Source organism: Vipera berus (assembly GCF_964194415.1).
Source record: "Vipera berus genome assembly, chromosome: Z".
Taxonomy (NCBI): Eukaryota; Metazoa; Chordata; class Lepidosauria; order Squamata; family Viperidae; genus Vipera; species Vipera berus.
The window spans coordinates 103,758,099-103,777,593 of NC_138205.1; the positions used below are offsets into that span (position 1 = coordinate 103,758,099).

At 38.5% G+C, this 19,495-nt stretch overlaps 1 protein-coding gene across 11 annotated transcripts in view; it reads right to left on the reverse strand.

The window, feature by feature from the left end:
- The window catches only part of KIAA1217, a 263,391-nt gene that overhangs the window by 35,936 nt on the left and 207,960 nt on the right, over positions 1-19,495 (reverse strand). For 8 of the 11 annotated variants that reach the window (XM_081345576.1, XM_081345569.1, XM_081345574.1 and 5 more), the window contains 8 exons: positions 18,354-18,529; positions 12,613-12,743; positions 11,107-11,254; positions 8,724-9,204; positions 7,589-7,760; positions 6,820-6,971; positions 5,329-5,463; positions 733-852 (listed from right to left, as the gene is read on the reverse strand). In XM_081345576.1, the coding sequence (XP_081201702.1) occupies positions 733-852; positions 5,329-5,463; positions 6,820-6,971; positions 7,589-7,760; positions 8,724-9,204; positions 11,107-11,254; positions 12,613-12,743; positions 18,354-18,529 (1,515 nt within the window). The remainder of the gene's footprint in view (positions 1-732; positions 853-5,328; positions 5,464-6,819; positions 6,972-7,588; positions 7,761-8,723; positions 9,205-11,106; positions 11,255-12,612; positions 12,744-18,353; positions 18,530-19,495) is intronic. The other 3 variants (XM_081345570.1, XM_081345573.1, XM_081345572.1) reach the window with 3 other exon arrangements.

Genomic DNA, 19,495 nt, shown 5'->3' on the forward strand with positions numbered 1-19,495 from the left:
TTCTATTCTTTTTAATATGGACAATTTTTAAAGAGTTTCTACAAACTTTTGTCAATATTGTGAAGTTAAAAGTTGCTAAGAATGTCTAGTAAATGGTTTTACATTATTCCCTGCTTTGACACTATTTATGAATATGTGAGCTACAGATTTTCAAAAAAATAACTATGAAGGCAAGACTGGAAAAGGAATTATTCTTGCATAATTCACTTAATAAATAAATGTGTTAAATTCAAACTGCATTTGTTTTTCATTATGAGGAGACAAGAAAACAAAAACATAATTTTTGCTGTGCAATTTTATACAGAATTCCTGAAAAAATTTCTATCATAATAAGGTTTGCTACTAGGATTATATACTAATGTTTGTAAATCTGGATTTTTCTCTAAAGCATGACATCAAAACAGACAATTTTCATTTATTTTTTTAAATTTAATCAATTGTGAATTACAATAGAACATAAATTTAAAAAATAATGTTCGACTGTAATACACAATTGATTCTGAAAGGACATTAATGAATCTTGATTCTGATTATCCGTTCCTGTTTCAAGAAGAGTCCATTAGACTCTGTTTATTAACAGATATGCTCTGTTTATTAATTCTCTTTGGTACAAGTTAAATCATAAATGAAAACAGCCATTAACACAGTGTTAACCTGATATAAGGTTAGTTTGGAAGGATGGGAAGAAGGTAAGGCTAAGAGATTGTAGTAGAGTTCAAATGTCCCTGTTACCTTCCTCTCCTTAGGATGCATTAAGGCCACAGACCTCGCATCTTTTATTTGTGTATCATTTCTGGACTGTTCAGCATGATTGTTTGAGTTTATATCCATGTAAGAACACTTCTGGAAGGCCTAGAGGATTAAAATAGGGCAGGTTATTAATAAACATTTCCCACCCCTGAGCCAATTCTTCCTTTGTAGGGAAATCATGTATAATCTTTCCCAGTGCTTTTTTTATTAAAAAAAAAGGTGCCGGAACTCACACATGTCATACAACCCACCTTGCCTACTCTACAAGGTTCCATCCAAAAAACGTGCCGGAACTCCGTTCTGGGTGTTCAATGACAAAAAAAGCCCTGCTCTTTCCTGAATCAATTGATAAATTTTGTATGTGAACCTTAAGAATCACTGTCATCAATCAGGTCAACCTAAACAGTTGAATAATCCATGGAAGAACTTTATTTATTATTTTACTAGCTAACTTTCAATACCTTAGCATTAAACACAAAATACCATAGTGCCTTTCCCCCGCCCCCCAAACATAGATCTATGATGATTGTTCCAGAGAGGGGAATAAAAGATTTCTGACTGAAAACTGAAATTGCTGCCGCCAACACAAAGCTGGAGAACAAATGCAGTATTTTACAGCAGCTTCTTATTTCTAATACTTCACAGATCTATCAATTTGGATGTTGTCTCATTAAGTTCAAATTTAGAAAGGCGTGTCTGTTTTCCTTACCTGTAACCCGAACTTTGGATAAGTGTTTCTATCCAGTCATACATGTTCCATATATGTCTAATAAATAAATACTGAAAAGTTACTTTTTCATTATCATTTAAATGGGAATGGTGGTTTCAGGAGGCAGTTTCTAAAGAACTATTTGTACCTTTGGTCTTTAAAAAATTCAAAAACTAAAACTACAGCCATTTTTTCCTCCCTCAAAAGTAGTTTAAGGGTCATGATATAAAAAAATTAACTTTAATCTAAAGAAAACTCTTTAGACTAAAATTTCCTTTGCTTTGCTGATTTGTTCTGTTTCAATTATAGTTCAGTCCTGGTTTCACTACAGGCAGTCTAAACTGTTAGCATCAGAGAGTGCTACAAATGGCTCCATTTTCTAGGCCTCAGCTTTCTGCTTTAATTAATACCAATAAAAGAACTAAACAATTATTTCTCTATACCAGTGACTTTAAGATACCTGACTTCAACTCCCAGAATTCCCCGGATACATTGATTTTCAAGCTGCTAAAGTTGAGAAATACTGCTCTATAGCATTCTTCTTCAGCTTGAATCTTCTGAATTGATTGGACTAAAAACTCATTTACCCTTGCAGCCAGCATGAAACAGTAATGGAAGTTGTAGTTCAGTGAATGTAGAAGAGTGGAAGTCTTCTCTAGAAAAGCTGGAGTTCATCTCCTACCTTAACATGAGCTAATACTTACAAGCAACAATAATATTAATGTAATATTGCTTTGTTCACATAAGATGCAATTTTCTGGAGGGGGAGGCAGACTGCCTCACACTCACTACAATGGCATCATATTCCTGAAGACTACCTGTATATCCTAACTCCGTGGTGGCAAACCTACGGCGTGTGCACATGTGGCACTCAGAGCCCTCTCTATGGGCATGCGCGCTGTCACCCCATTCCTAGGCCTCTGTGTGCAAAAAAAAATATCAATCAATCAATTTCAACTTCTCGCGAGAAAAAAAAAGATCTCACAAAGTTGGAATTGCTTGATTGAACTTTATTTTCAGTCCCACACAGTAGTGAAGGAAATGACATGTCAGAGCTAGAAAAAAGGTGCCATGGGGGGGTGGGGGGAACGGCGGGAGCAGGACACTCCATGCGAGGGGTGGGGTGGGGCTGGTTGCTTCCTCCCCCCTGCCAGACACCTGCCGAAGCCACGCAGGGTAGGTTGCTGTTCCCGCCGAGATGCCCTCAGTTCCCTTGAGTGTTGTTTTACTAACCTGCCTTTCAGCTGCATTCCATTTCTCCGTTCGCTTCTCAGCCTTCGTCACATGTTGTGGGACAAAAAAAAATTCCATGAGATTTTCTAACTTCTTGCGAGATCTCACGAGAAGTTAGAAAGTCTCATGGAACTTTTTTCTTTTTTACCGATAGACCCACAAACACGTGGCAAAGGCTGAGAAGCGAATAGAGACGGAATGCAGCTGAATGGCAGTTAGTAAAAAAACACTTGGGGTAGGCGAGGGCATCTGGGTAGGGGAGGGGTGGCAACCTTACCCTGCATGGTGGCGGGAGGGTTAACAGTGAGTGCGGGGCCCCAGGAGGAGCTGCATAAACCAGGTGGAGGGGAGGCCGGGCAGATTACGGGCGCTGACAGCGGCGGCAGTCTGGAGGCTGATCACACATGCGAGTGGGAGAGCCGCGTGGGGCAGAGGCGCTGCCCAGGGCCAGAGGGGAGGCTGGGCAGATTGTGGGCACTGGCAGTGGCGTCAATGCAGAAGCCTATCACACGTGCCAGTGGGACAGCTGCACAGGGCAGAGGTGTTGCCCAGGACCGGAGGGGAGGCTGGGCAGATTGCAGGCACCAGCAGTGGTGGCGGCACAGAAGCCAATTGCATGCATGAGCGGGACAGTCGCACGGGGTAGAGGCACTGTCTGGCACCCACAATCTGCCCGGCCTCCCCTCCAGCCCTGGGCAGCGCCTTTGCCACTCACAGCTGTCCTGCTCACATGTGCAATCGGCCTCCAAGCAGAAGTTGCGCAATGGGGACATGTATCTGGGCAGCTCGGGTGAGAAGAAGGTGGGCTTCATAGGGCTGGACCCCTACACCCCTGAGTCCTCCCGTGATGGGGCTCTGATGATTGCCAGCTCTGAGGGTGGTGATGGGTGGTGAATGCAGATCAATCCTCAGCAAGCCCCGTTTGCCACCTCCTGCCCAATGTCGCTGCCATGAAGCCACGGAACAAGCCAGGCGGAGGTAAGGAACTGGGTCGGGGCGGTGGGAGAAAGGCACTCTGCGAGGTTTGGGTCTGACAAACATGGGGCTACTGCCTCACTTTTGGTGCCATGCCCTGCCAGGGCTGGGCTAGACTGGGTGTGGAGCCTCCTCACTTCTTCCCGTGTGGACATTGGGAGCGCCCACCCCACTTACCACTCGTCCCGGGGTACCTGCCACCATCCCGTGCTCTCCAACCCATTGCAGGCCAGCTGGGCGCACCAAGCTTGGGCCTCAGCAGATGGAGGCCGGAGGGGAGCGAGAGTCATGGCTGCCTGGCTCCTGCGCCTGAGGATGCGTGTAGGGAGAGGCGCCACCCAGCTTGGTAAGCCGCGGTCCACCCGCAGAAGGAGCAGAAGGATGGAGGAGGAGGGCTGCCCGGGGATGTGCGCAGGGCTGCCCACGGGGGGAATCTGACCAGCCTCAGCCTGGGGGGGGTGGAGGCTGAGGGAGCCTGAAGGGAGCTATCCCATCATGCCTGCCTGGCTGGCAATGGGCTGGAGAGTGCGGGATTCTGGCAGCTGCCCCGGGACGAGAGGTAGCCAGAGTGGGTGCTCTCGATGTCCACGCAAGAAGTCTCCACGCCCAGTCCAGCTCAGTCCCAGCACAGCACAGAAAGTGAGGCAGCAGCCCTATGTTTGTCCCCGTGTGCAAGTGCACCCCCGCCCTGCCAGGCAAGCGGAGCCATGGTATCTTTGGCAGAAGAGCACAGGCGGGTAGCGGAAGGCATGAGGAGCCCTGATTCCAGCACAGCCCCTCCCCACTCTCCTCCTCCCCCCTGCTGAGCAAGATGCCCTCCTGCCCAATGCCCCACCCGCTAGAGCAACATTAAGCTGGTCACACCCACTCTGGCCATGTCCACCCAGTCTGCTGGCAACTCCCGACCTACTGGCATTATTACATTGGCAACTGAAGCCCTGTTGAAGAACTGTGCAATCATCTACTTGTTAAGATGGCTGATGGTCCTGATGTCCAAGATAGACACTAGTTTATGAATATTTGTCATCTATTGACTATAAAAGGAAAAGTAACTGCAAAGATTGTCTGGCCAGCTTTAAAAGTGCAGTCAATATAAAAAAACCTACAATATACAGTTGAGCAAATGTCCATCTCAACAATTTTCATTGGAAGAATTGGAATGCAATTCAAATTTGGCCAATTATGCTTTCCATAAAAATAGCTTCTACTTTATAATAATACGTTTATTTTGATAAATCTTTAATCCTGAATTATTTTTCCCTTGGCTCTCAATCTGTTTCAAAATTTAAATCCCAGGAATTCAAATAAAATCTTTGGTATCTTTAGAGTGTAACAAATAAAATCCTCAACAATGTCCAGGTTAACTTCCCTCCCTTTGAATTAAGTTGCAATGAAGTTTGAACCAAACAATTATGTTTAAAACAAAAAAAGAGATGCTTAAATGAGAAAAATTTAGGAACAATTTATCTTAATCTTATCCCAATCACTTACTTTGGTGACCAATGTCTAAATATGAACCATGGGACTGGATAGCCCTAGTTCTGCTTCAAATTCCCTCCCATCATTCCAGGGAAACGTCTTCATTCTCTTGTATTGCCTTCGAGGTTCCCTTAGAAAAGCGACATACCACTTTAGGCAAACTGATAAGCTCAGCCTCATACCTGTAGTTCTGCCATTATTTTGTCTCCTTCTTCTTCCTCTTCATCCTTTATTGGTGTGCTGACTGATTGAAGAGAGACATTTTTTTCTGGGAAAAGTTTGGATGGTGTTCCTTGAACAGAATCTTCACTGCTTTCCTAAATTGCATGATAACAAGAAAGGAGAAAGTTATAATTCATCTGATTTATATACTGTTCACATAATTATCTCAATGTTCTTATTTGGTGTTCTGGAGACATCTGGGCTTTACCCCATCCTTCTAAAGACAGGCATCCCTTATTATCAAATCTGGACAGGAGGCACATTGTTGGGGCTCTTCTTTGCCTGCATCTTATTGGATTTCACTCATTTTTGCACCATGGTTGCCGATTTTACATAAGTAAAACTATCAATGCATGATGCAGCACAAGTTTGTTTTTTCAGTCAACTTATCCCATAGTCTGGTACTGATATGGAGGCTGAGAAGAAGCAGCTGGACATAATCACCCAGATGGCTTTCTTGTTTAATGGAGGACTAGAATCTTAACTACTATGCCATATTAGCCTTTTGGGATTTTACACATAGATGTAGTCCTTGACTTATGACCATAATGGAGCCTGTCTATTATGCTTGCAAGTCATGATCATAAATCTGTGTCATCACATGATTGACCCAATTTTATGATTTTTTTTGCAGTGGTCATTACGTGAATCACCATGATTAAGTGCATCAGCAGTCATTAAGCAAATGCTGCAATTAAGGGATTCCATTATTTGCCATGTAGAGTTTTTGCTGAAGACTGGAGTTTGGGGCAAAAATGTAAATTGCAATCATGTGTTGGCAGGATGCTACAAATCAGTTACTAAACACCCAAAATGCAGTCACATGATTGCAATGTGTGTGAGACCATCAAAACTTTGGAACTGGGTCATAAGTACCTTTTGGGGGGATGCATCGTAACTTTGAATTGTCACTAAGCAACTATTTGTAAGTCTAAGACTATCTGCATTTGACTAAAATATTTTCAGGTACTTTGATTTTCTTATTTTAGTTTGAAACTAACAGATGGTTAAAGGAGAATATTCTGAAATCATTTTGATGGAACTGCTCTGATTCATTTTGTCCCTTTGTATAAGATATATGAGCTTTTTCAAGGTGCAAATCCTTCCTTAAACATACACAGAAATGAAGCAGCATGAGTGAGATTGTATATTGGTAAGACAGCAGAAAGACTAAGTCCTATGTGCTGGGAATAACCTGTTAGTTAATGGTTATAATTATGGTAGCGGGGGCACTTTCCCATACAGTGCTAGCAGCCCCACCTATTAAATAAAAATAAATAAATAAATAAATAAATATGGTTTTAAATCTTATTTTAAAATTTCTTGCCTGTTTAGATCATACCTCCCCTCCTCCCAGTACTTAATTCAAAGTGATGTAAAAATAAGCTAGATACTATCTGGTCCCAAAATATTTCCTGTTTTGGACATCTGAGGTGCCTCCATCATCAAACCTTGGAGATAGTGTTATCTTTCCTGGCTGTATAACTGACTTCACTCAGTCTTGTGCTTAATCCAGATCCTAGCACATAGCTTCGCCGTGGAGGTGGAGGAGGTGGAGACTTCACTGCCTTTTCCAGCTCCTGTTCTGTTTTGGGACTATCTTCTGAAAAATCAAAGATTATCTCCAATGAAGTGGTTTCATACAGTCTATTGCAAGATAGACTCTTGCGTCAAGTTTAGAATTATGTAATCCATTTTTTTCCACATTTGATAGGTAAGATAGAAATTTAAACAAAGGAAATTTGCTAATTGCTTTTGGCGAAATACATTTTTTTATGTTGATGTAGTTCCAGCAGCAAACCAAAACTAAGCAAGACGGAAGAGCAAAAATTTGTAATGTAGCATTTTCATTCTAGTTAATGTTGACAAGATCAACAAACATTTAGCTGAATTAGAGCTGACTGGTATAAGAACTGTACAACATTAAGGACCTATCTATCCATGGTTATCTGCAGAATTGGGTGAAAAAAAAGGCCAAGAGGTAGCCATACTGGTGCATCACGTGTAAAAAGCAGGAGTTTTGATTACATCGTCACTGCCACCATCTTGACTTTTTTGTGCAGCCCACTGCCCTTGTCCCTGTGCTTCTTGCTTTCCTTTTCTCCCTCTCCTACTTTGTCCAATTCAGACTGTAAAACTGAGGATGAGAAATCCTGCTTTAATTCATCTGATAGTGGGCCACAGGTGTTTCTTACAGATGGAGGAATAAACTTTAATTACCAGATACTTGTGCTGCATCAGCTTTGGGTGAGACAGTTGCTTGCGAAGGTACATCAAGGTTTGGGATTGACTTCATAATGTTTGCTTGAGCTTCTTCTAGGAGTTTTTCAAATTCCTGCCCGTCGTAATGATCCAGATTCTGCCTTTTCTCTTCCCATTTCTTCTCTGCTTTCTGAAAAAAAAAGAAAGACAACAAATCCTAATCATATACTGAATTCTGCATTGCATGAAGCAAATAGGAAGGGTGCTCTGAATTCTCCTACTATCTCTGTATTTGATGCCGGTGGGATAAAATACTCTGCACATATTAGTAGATACTGTTCAAAAAGATGATTCAATCAGACCCCTTTGATGTTGCATCAGCCAGTTCTGTTTGCCAGCTTCCCCAGAAAGAAGGCTATAAGCAGGTGACCTTTGTGAAGTGGGACTCTGGTACAGGTTGCTGATAACCAGCGGTTAATTGGTGAATTCCTCATTAGGGTTTGAATCATAGAGAGCAAACTCAGGAAGAGTTGTGTGTCATTTCCCTATAAGGGCTGTGCCACTAATGCTCAACACTGACTAATATTCATTACTCTTGGCTTATATATTTTGCAAAAACATCATATACTAGGCAAAGACGCATGCATACAAACTCAAGCAACCAATCAATGTGATATATATAGGAAACATGGACATAAAATACATATGGAAAAATGTTTCTATAGAAATGCATATATTGGGACTAAAAAGATAAATTCTCTTTAGAGTTGATCCCAACTCTTGTTGGCTTCGTGGACATCTTCATGTAATTTTCTTGAAAACAAAGGTTGAATAAAAAAAAGTATTTTTAAGAAAGCAATATATAACTGTTTTACTACAGAGTTGTGTTTAAAACATGCAAAATGCATACGCCAAAGAATACTGCACACCAAAATAAACCACTTTTTGCATTTTTTAAAAAAGATATTGCAGAAAAGTTGAAACAAAATCAAATAAACATTATATTGATACTGTATATTCAAGCAGAGAGATCCTAAATGTTGAGTACACCAGGTCTGAGATAATTTATAACTATCATAATTATTTGATCCCTTAAGATCAAACCCAGAATTAATGCTATGTAACTACAGCCCTCTGCTTTGAAATAAAATACCTCAATTGAGAGAGCTCTGTTCCTTGTACTGGCATTGTGAAGTTCTTCAATAAAAAGATTTTGCATATTGTTGTTCACAGGAACAGGGGGTGAATGAGGCACCTGCATTTGCTGGGTATTGACTGTGCTCACTGTTGTTGATTCCATATATGTTGGAGAGCTTGATGTAGTTGTAGGTGCCCCTGAGAAATTGGTCAGAGGAGAATTTGGGACTTGACTGACCAATGTGAATGAATGCTGTGACTGATGGGTGACCACTGGAGAGCTTTGTGCATGATGCACTGTCACAGTGGAAATGGGAATCATTTCAGATTTAACAGACGTTTCGGCTGGGGGTTCAACAGCATTCTGCTGCAATTGTTGTTTGTTGGAGGTTTCTTCTTGATTTTTCAGAACTTCTGCTGCAGTGGCCTTCTCCATCGCAGTATATTGGGCAGCTTGTGATGCATCCACACCTTTGAGCAAGCTATCTGTAACATGCCTGCAAAAAAAAGAGGTTGTCAGCCTATGAAGTATAGCTAGCAGTCTCCCAATGTTATTTCAAGAAAAGGTTCCCTAAAATGATGTCTATCTGTCTGTCTAGCTAGCTAACTATCCTCTAGCTAACTATCCTCTAGCTATCATCTAACTATCTTGTATAAGGCCATTTAACTCTCTTCCCCTCCCCCCCAAATATTAACCATGTGGATTAGAAAAATTCAATGCACTTTTTCAAATTAGTGCCTTCAAGATATGTTGGACTGCTGATTCCCTAAGTCATGGCTTTTATGGCTCTTGGCTATAGCAAGAATGGACATTTTTTTCTGGACCCTAAAGCTGTTTTTTTTTTATGGCCATGATCACCACAGTCCTCAGACGATTATTTTTAAAATTGTCTGAGGACTGTGGTGATCATGGCCATAAAAAAGTGTGTGGAATTAAAATTTTCTACCTCTTTCAAAACCAGGTGTGGTATGTGTAGGATGTTTAAGAAAGACCAGTGAACGATTGATGCATCTGTTTTCTATTTATTATAGGGGGAATAAAAACAAGCCTGTAATTTTCACATTGTCTAATCTTGAGCTCTGCGGTTAGATATTTTTAACAAACTGATTCAGGTTTATTACAACATTATTTTTAGTGGCAAAATATATCCAAACTATCTCACAAGTGGATCCCTTTATTAAGGATCCTGAAGAGAAAAAAATATCTTTCATTTTGCAAAAAACATTTCAGCATTTTTTTTAAACAACGGCCTAACTCAATGAAGGGCAATTCTGAGAGGTGAGTTCAAATGTGAAGATTAGCTCAGATCTGTGGGCTGAACCCTCAATATCTTTTTTAAAAAGCAGCTTTTGCTTATCCTGCACCCACCCACCCAGGTTGAAAATTGAGAGGATAGTGCTTAAAGGAAGGAAAACAGGCAAGGAGAACCAGCTCATCAATACCATCAATCTATTCATCATCCTGAAACCTAAATTATTATTTTGAAATTACGTTCCCTGTTCTGAAAACCAAATCTTTTTCAAGTAGGTTGAAAACATGAGGTGTTGTTAGGTAGAAAAACAAATTTGCATAATTGGAATGCAGAGTTGCATAACAACATCTTCTAGTTTCAGGATCATCACACAATTTGCTACAGCTTTGGATACGCTCATCTGAAAGAAGACATCCTTAGCAGAAGAGTTATGGATCCAGCTAGTTGGATGAGGATTGTGGTAGGAGATTCAAACTCTTAGCAGCCTGATGTAATGATCTTTTACTGGGATGTCAGTGAGGTTTTAAATGGGTCCTTCACTAGGCTGCAATGCCTTCCTTTTTTCTATTTCCCATCTGAGGCACCATTAACAACAAGAAAATCTAACAGAGGTCAATATGAATTTACAGTATACTTGCCATATTCTGAGTGTGAGTATCCAGATCCCCAGCAGATGGGATCAAAGAGTTTCTACATGATTTTGTTGAAATCAAGCGAGCAGAATTTTGCAACCTAGATAAAGTAGCCTTAAATAACATATTAAACCTTTCTGCTGGGTTAATTAATCCCCTAGGGGCAATGAAAATAATTAAGAACTGGATAGTGACAATTGGGCTGATCCTAACCAATTAGATTCATGAGAAGGAAGCAATACAGCTTCCTTAAATATAGTTGATTTTATCTTACTAAGTCACACCAACACTAACTGATATAAAAAGGATTCTGCTTTGGGATTGGCTATATGATCATACAAATTTATTATTTTCTTAGATTTTGAATGTTTGTATATAAGGAAAAATTTTAATAGGATAGATTGTGAAAATATCCACTGTCTTTCCGGAGTATAAGTGATGAATAATTATGAATATGTTGGATATATGAATGGTATAAATTTCAAACGATTGGAGTATGTTAAACAAGTATCACCTTCGGAGTGTGGTCAGGATCTCTGTCATGCTCCGGACTCTCTTCAGTAAAAGATCTAGTTTATGAGGTTCTTCTTTTAAAAATCTCACAGCCTCCACCTCAATACGGAGAATGGCTCTCATTTTATTCTGCAGTGTTGGAAATTCACCTGTGGAAATAAGAACCCATGAGCTACTTCTGAAATGCAAGACAGACTAAGTTCCCATATCATATTTTTTATTTTATTTATTTATTTTTATTTTAATTCCATTTATATCCCGCCCTTCTCCGAAGACTCAGGGCGGCTTACAAGCTTAGCAGTATTAAAGCTGCCACTTCATCAAACTTAGTTGTGGAGTAAATTATATTCAGCCATCAAGTACAGATAGTAAATCATACTATTTTAGTTTAGAATAAGTTCAGTCAGTGTTGTCTAGTGGTTAGCATACTGGATTGGGACCAGAAGTACTCAAGTTCAAGCCCATTCAACGTGGCACTGATTAGATCATTTTAGTTCACTTATTCTTTTTCAGACTAAAGGCTTTCAAAAGAATGTGGCAAGGGTTAAAATGAGGGGTGACCTCACATTATTTCTTTGAACTATTTAGAGGTGAGGCAGCATATATAGATATAAAACCAAGGAAACAAATTACAGTTTGGCTTACTATCAGTGCAAGCCAGTGTTAGATCTAGCCAGTGGTAGAGGCATGGGGTTATTACTCAAATAGTATAGGAAAAGGATAGGAGAGGGAGATTCCAGCTTTTGAATCTGCATCTTCATGTGCAAGTACTTGGTGGAAAAAATCAGTTTTGAGTGAAGAGAGTGCACAGACCATTATCCGGATGTCTGATAAATTCAGTGTTACTTTATCTTACAAATTACCTAGCAAATATTTCTTGATTTTTACTCTTGTAGAGTATATAAAGAGCTTTTCCTTTTACTCTTGAAGTAGAATACTATGAAAGGGGTGAGGAGGGATGTGATAAAAACAGCATTACTTCACTTTAAAACTTATCAGAATCCAAGAGAGAGCTATTCAGATGTACACATAGAGTAGATATTCATGCATGCATTGAGGCTTTTTTAACTGGGATAAGAAATCAATATGCAGTAAATAATATCAACCTGGAGCATGTAGGACTAGTGGGATGCCCTATTTAGGGAATATGTAGAGCAGTGTTTCTCAACCTTGCTGGGGAATTCTGGGAGTTGAAATTAACATATCTTAAAATTGCCAAGGTTAAGAGAAACAGGTTGCCAACTCCAGTTCTACCTTCTATCATCCTATTTTCAATTTCCCTAGCACAGAAGTAGGTCTTGAGCTTTCCTCACCTTAATCTCACCCTCAAAATTATCTCAGTTCTAAGATCCATGTCCCAATCCTAGGCACATGGACTTGGACTTAAGTCCCACTGACCTCACTGTAACTTACTTCCAATGTACTTGATGAAAAATGGAGCATAAGAAGAACCTAGGCAATGTTAGTTAGATACTTAAACCAAAGGGGGAATAAAACCTAAATGCACCTTTGAGGGTGGCAACTGCCTCTCCAACTTGCCGCAGGAGGAAAGCTCCATCTTCAACATCTTTCAGTGTTACTGTTCTGTTAGATGTCAAAGATTCCTTCTTCAGATCTTCAACAAAACTTTCTAGCTCACTGGAAAAGTAGAAGAATTGAATTGGATGTGAGGACAGCTTAACAGATAAGACCAATTCTCAGAAACTGGAATGCTTCTAGTTTCCATCCCTAAGTTGGAAATTCTTGTTTTATGTCAGAATATTGCATTAAAAATGTTTCATACCCTCCCTATTTTTTGGATTTTATCTTCTATACTTCTGAGGCAGCATTGCCAAAGGTGGAGAACTACAGTGGTTGAAATGTAACATTCTGGACTATATCAGATTGGAGTACATTGGTATAAACAAAGCCAGAGAAAGACATAATTAATACTTCAATGTCATGTGCTGCATATTTATTATCATGTGCCCCTAACTTCATCAGGAATCAAGTTCAGCTCAGCTCCTTACCTTTAAGCCTTGCTACAGTCTGTACAACTGATCACCACATAGGAATTTAATATACGGATACCTAAACTTATGAATTGCTGGATAAACTTTTACATCAAAGATAGTGCACTGTCCAAGAAAAAAAATGTGTATTTTAAACTAGACCATGACTTGGATGAAATTACAATAACAACAAAAAAGGAATCTGGGGAAGATCACTGACTTGAGAGAATTATGCATAATTCTGCGACTGTCAGAATAATTGAACAATTATTGTTCAAAATAAATCTTTTAATGGAAACAGAACCAAAAACCACTAGATGGCAGCAAGCGACCAACACTTCCAGGATAAGAAAGATGGCATCATTAAACAACTGATGTGTTGTGTCTGTGCATGTATGTCTTGCCTAAAGCCCAATAAATGGAATTTAAAAGTAGAAACATAAATAGATCACACATGGTGGGTCTGTATATGATGCTAAAGGTAAAGCCCAAATGAAAACTAATCTAGTTTCACTGGAGTGCAAAAGTAGATACAAGATTCTTTAACTGATCCAGTTAAACATATTGTGTAAACACAGCCAATCTGTTCAAGCATTCATGAATCATTCGACATCCTTTAGCTCAGGTATTCAGCCTTTCTGAAGCTGTGGATTGTCTCACAGCATCAGCATTTGAGTTCTTTTTTGGGGGAAAGGGAAATTGTACCTTGAGTTGTGTTTGACTCCTGATGACTCCATAGGTAATTCCATATAGTTTCTAGGCAACAAATGTGTCAGTGTTGCCTTCTTTTACAACTTCCCAGACTTGTCTGCAGGTCTGGGTTTTCCTAGTTCTCTCTCAACAATGCTAATTAAATTTGATTCCACTTAGATTTTTTAATATATTCAACATGAGGGTTAGGCTAAACCAAAGAAAATGTTTACTTAATTTAATTAAAATCTAATTAAAGAACTTTGATTACTGTCTCTGGGTTTAATAATTTCTTCTTCTGTCGTATTTAAAAATTGCATTATGGCATCTGTTTTTTTTATTTTATTTTATTTTATTGAAAAGTTTTAAAATACATTTTAACTTTAACAATCCCCCCCCTCTGTTTGGCATCTGTTTGGGAGGGGCTTTAGGGAATGCATCTGGAGCTCTAAGTCAGAATTTGTCAATGTGTGGACTTCATCTCCCAGAATTCCCCAGCCAGCATTAAGCCGTGTTGAAGTCCACACATTTTAGAGTTGCCAAGTTTGAGAAACACTGCTTTAACTGGTGGCCTGCAACTCTGGGATGATAAAAATATAGAATTCGTTTGTTTTCACAGAGGAATTCAACAGGTGCACTGGGATGGGTAGGAAGGAAATACTGTGGCATCATCTCCGAAATCTAAGCAGTTCATTTTTGCTACATTTATGGCCCTGGAATCTCTTTTTGAGATTGACCTTGGAGAGGAACACTCATGTTGCTTTAAAGAAGTTAAGCAAAGGAAGTTCACTCACTATTTTTTTTAAAGTCATGGGTTCTTATGGGTGGCTTAAATTGAATTAATCCATCTGAAACTCAAGAGGATTTAAACCTCTTAAAAATACACATTCTAGTATACATATTCATTTGTTCTAGGGAACTTGCTAAGGGGTAAATTGGATTCATGAAAGAAATTAATTTTACCTTCTTTCAAAGGAAATAATCTAAAATTCATGTGAACTCCAAGACAGTTAAACAACAGTACCAGACTTTCACTAAGCTGAACAGAAAAAACTGGTTGGTTAATAGCTGTCACTCTCAGTTAGCTATCAAAATCATTTTACTCCTCCAGTTCAAGTTCAATTATAATATTGTGCTAATTACAGTATTAATGTTACCTAATATTACTCTACTGGTGCACTGAGGGCCAGCAATGTTCCAGGATTATTATTTTTTTAATGCAGATGTTCCCACAACACAAACAAAAGCAGAGGTCAGAGTGACGAAAGAAGAGAAGAGAGAAAGATTAGTTGACAGGAAAAGCCAACCAAACAACACTTTAAAGAAATGGAGACTTCACATAGCAATTAAAGTTTTTCAAGTTTTTTCAGGCAAGAGCAAATACAACTTATTTTCTGGGGGGGGGGGGTTGGCAATCAAAGATTGTACCGGGCAAAATAATGCTGGGATTTAATTATTTAAATGACAGAACTGGGATTACCAAGATTCCAGAGGTTCTTTATCTCTGTGCTTCCCTATTTGGGGGGGGGGGGAAGAACCACAATGTTGTTTTTCAGAGATTTGCAGCCAAATTCCTGAAGTTTTTTTTGATGACACAAGAAGATTTAGGAACCCAACCTTTACAGATTTTGGATTACTGTCCAAAGCTTTACAAATATCCTTTTGACAGGTATATGTCCCATTGGCTTATCTGTGAAATTAATTGCAAGACCTTTCTTTAACATGAGGTACCCCAGGCATATGGACCAACAACTCCCATAATCCCCTCTCTGGCACTGGAATCTTGTGGGGAATATGGAGAAACAGTACATTAAAGCAGACTTGTAGTTGTTGTCACAGATTCAGAAAGGGCCAGATCCTAGAGTAGAGAGCTTGGCGGTAAAGCCTAATACAAACCAAGATTTAGAAGTTCTGTGCCTCCTGGCTAAAGTTAGGCTAAAGCTTTAGAAGAGGAGATGTTATTATGGCTGCATGCAAATATATATATATATGTAGATTTAAACAGTTGGCAGCTTAATCTACTGTAAATTGATTTCATTATGATTTCTCTGAATTGCTACTTATTTCAGTCAATTGATTTCAATATATAGGGCCTTCATTCTTGAAAGCTCTAAAGTACATTTATGCCTACATCAACCATTTCCAGCTCCTCTAGATAAATTTTAATTAATTAATGGTTACAATGCTAAATCTAGGCCAGCAAAACCCTGCTCACAAACATTCACAGGGCTCAAAACATGACTCTGGACTAAATATTTCACTCAAACCAATCAATTTCACAGGGTGAGGGAAAACTCCCAATCCATCTTGAAATTCTCAAAAACAAGGGAACCAGTGATTAATTGATATATCCCAATCAATATATTTAGAGGGTAGTAAGGTTGATAAACACAGTGATCAGATAGTTTTGCAGCACATAGAAGGGATAAATTCCCTTAGAATTTATTTTGTCTAATGTATTTATAATTATCCTAAACCTATTTTTAGGCACTGTGGTAAGAATTGCAGCAACAGACTTGCTTAAAATAATTTTGGAAATAAACTGTTCCACACACAGAACTACCTATAAATCATAGTGCAAGCAATTAATTAAGATTAAGTAACAAAACATACAGATGGAAAAATGTTTGCTGGGAAAAGTTATAGATTTCAATGCAGCTTAATCAGTAAACATGATGATCTTGCCTGAAAAGTATTTCAAGCTGTTGAACCAGCCAATACTAAGAGATCAATAGATTATATTAAGAAACCTCTCGTCAGAAAGACTTGAGCTGCTGCCAATGGCAGTTACTTGGTAAGTTTGTAAAATTTACCTCCAACATCTTCTGTCCATACATGTTTAGGTTTGTTAGAATTTTATTTGTTTTAATTATGAATGCTCTCATGTCTCTAAATTTCTCAGTTTCTCAACCACCATGGGAAATTGGCTAAGAGTGAGTTGCTTGCCCAAGGCCACCTAATTCATTTCATTTATAACATTTTTTCCCTACATCCAAAATAAGGTTGGAGCCTCTGCAACTGATTCATCTCTTGGTAAAAGCTGTATGTAATATAGACCAATGGCTTGCATGCATATACAAGTAATAAAAAGAGTTAAAACACAGTGGTCAAAATTCATTGGGAAATATCTGAAAAAAGCTTGCTTATTGTGCAACTGCCCACCCACATAGGAAGTTTTATAGTGGACTATCATTTCATAAAACCTTAATTCTTCCCTTAGGCTCATAGCAAGGAATCCCATGAGCAAAACCTAATCCTCTGCTCGCTGAGACAGAAGAAAATCCACCAATTTCAAAAAAGGTTTATTCTTAAACTTGCATAGGACTTCAACCTAGCAAGTTTTCTAAAGACAAATATTTGATTACAGTCTAGAAAAGTTCTGTGGTTGGACAGAAAAGAGATTGCTTTTATTTTTTTCCCCAAAGCAGAAAAAAAATCTTTTTTTAATGAATGGAAGGCAGAATTCTTGAATTTCTCTTAATAACAGTACTAGCTTGCTGGATGTAGGTGACCCCTCTCTAATATTAATCAAAATTGTCCATGGATGGCTTTTATTTTAGCTTCACCTCTCCCACTGTAGGATGCAATAGTTTTTTCAACTTCTCACATATCCATTCCATATCCAGGAAGTACAGGAACTCTTCTTAAAAAGGCAAGTAACTGTTACAGAGTGAATGGAGAAAAGGGGAAACAGCTCCCTCAAAACTATCACTCAATATGTGCCCATCCAAAGCTTCCATAGAAAGCAAGTCTTAAACCAGGAGTCGTCAAACATGGCCCTTTTATGACTTGTGGACTTCAACTCCCAGAATTCCTCAGCCAGGCATGCTGGCTGAGGAATTCTGGGAGTTGAAGTCCACAAGTCATAAAACGGCCATGTTTGAAGACCCCTGTCTTAAACTATGAAAAGATCTCCTTTGAACAGAGACTATGTCCTTGTGGTGGAGGAATAATCGAAATACTTTATTCTGTATTGCCTTCTCTACGCTGGTACTCACCAGGGATTATCTCTACTCTTTACTAAATATCCTGCCTTCCTGGCTTGCGTTATTTTAAATCATTATTAAATAATTAATCATTATTTTAAATCATTATTAACAGATCAATCTGATTTTATTTCCTTGACCACAATTGTTTTCTAGTTTATATAGCATGACATAGTGTTTCCTCTAATCCTTTTTAGGTATTTTAGAACAATTATGTTATTCTTTATCCTAATTGTGATTTTTGTGCCTTATCCACTGATCTATGACTGAATAAAGATTGAATGAGTGATTGGAGCAAGCCTTAAAAAATCCAAGAATGAGGTAGAAAAACTGAATCTTTTTTTTTTCCTTCCCAAAGGCCAAAAAAGAATTAGGGAAACTGAAGGACAGATTCACAGCAGAATATACAACTAATAAATATACAAAAAATAAAATAACTTGAGTCTAAGCAAAGAAAAAAAAATATAGACTGAAAATGCCTTCCTTTCCAGATTTCGCTGTGCCCTTACTGAAACCTCGGTAATTGTGAGAGGCTGATGAAATAATAACTACTTCCCGCTCAAGACTTTGCTTTCACTTACCATAAGCTCTTCATAATCCTTTCAGTCTCAAGGAGATACTTTTGTCTTTCTTGCTCCACCAGATGGCGATGGCGCTGCACAGGGTCTTCCAATCTTTTTGCTCTTTCCATCACTTTGTGATTGATCTCCAATTCTGCATTCCTCATCATGGCTTTCAGTGTCTCCTGATTCTGCAGCTGTTACACAAGAGAAACCAGAGTCAATTTGTCCTGCTTAACATTCATCCTATTTCAGCACATTCCATTGCTCAGAAGTGGGTTTGCACAAACAATATTTCAGCCGAACACACTTAAAAAAGAAAGGGTCCTTATCAATGCTTGCACATTTAAAAAATAAATAAATAAGGGAAGCAGAAATGAGCATGAATGCTATTAATATATAAACTATACATCTAAATTCAGCAGAATATTGATTAAAAAGACTAATATTAGTGGGTTTTTAAATGGATTTTTAAATAAAATTTTGTTGAAAAAAACGGGATATTAAATCTTTAGCTTTATATGCAAATCAGTCTAGCATGTTATATCTATTACATTCTGGTGTGTTGGGCAACAATTTTCCGCAACTCAGTTTCAGGCACAGATACAAATAAGCATCCAAAAAACATCTCTACCAACACAAAGCAGCTCCTCTTCCTGAAGATGGCATATATGGGTCATTTGTTTTAATAGACCAGTCATTCAATTGGGTGATGAATATGAAAAAAGCAATAAAAGAAAACCACAAATAAAATCCAAACAATGGAGGCAGACTTAAAAAGGATCAATATATATATATATATATATATATATATATATATATATATATATATATATATATATATATATATATATATATATATATATATATATATATATATATATATATATATATATATATATATATATATATATATATATATATATATATATATATATATATATATGTGTGTGTGTGTGTGTGTGTGTGTGTGTGTGTGTGTGTGTGTGTGTAAGAAAAAGAGCAAGACAGAGAGAGACAGCATGTATTACATTTTACTATTCTTATCAGTTAAAAAAGTCAAAATGGAAGCCACCCCCATGTAATCAAGGCCCTGCCCCTTTTTATGTGCATTATGGTCTTCCATTTCCTCCCTCTTAAGCAGAACACAGTACTGCTCTCTA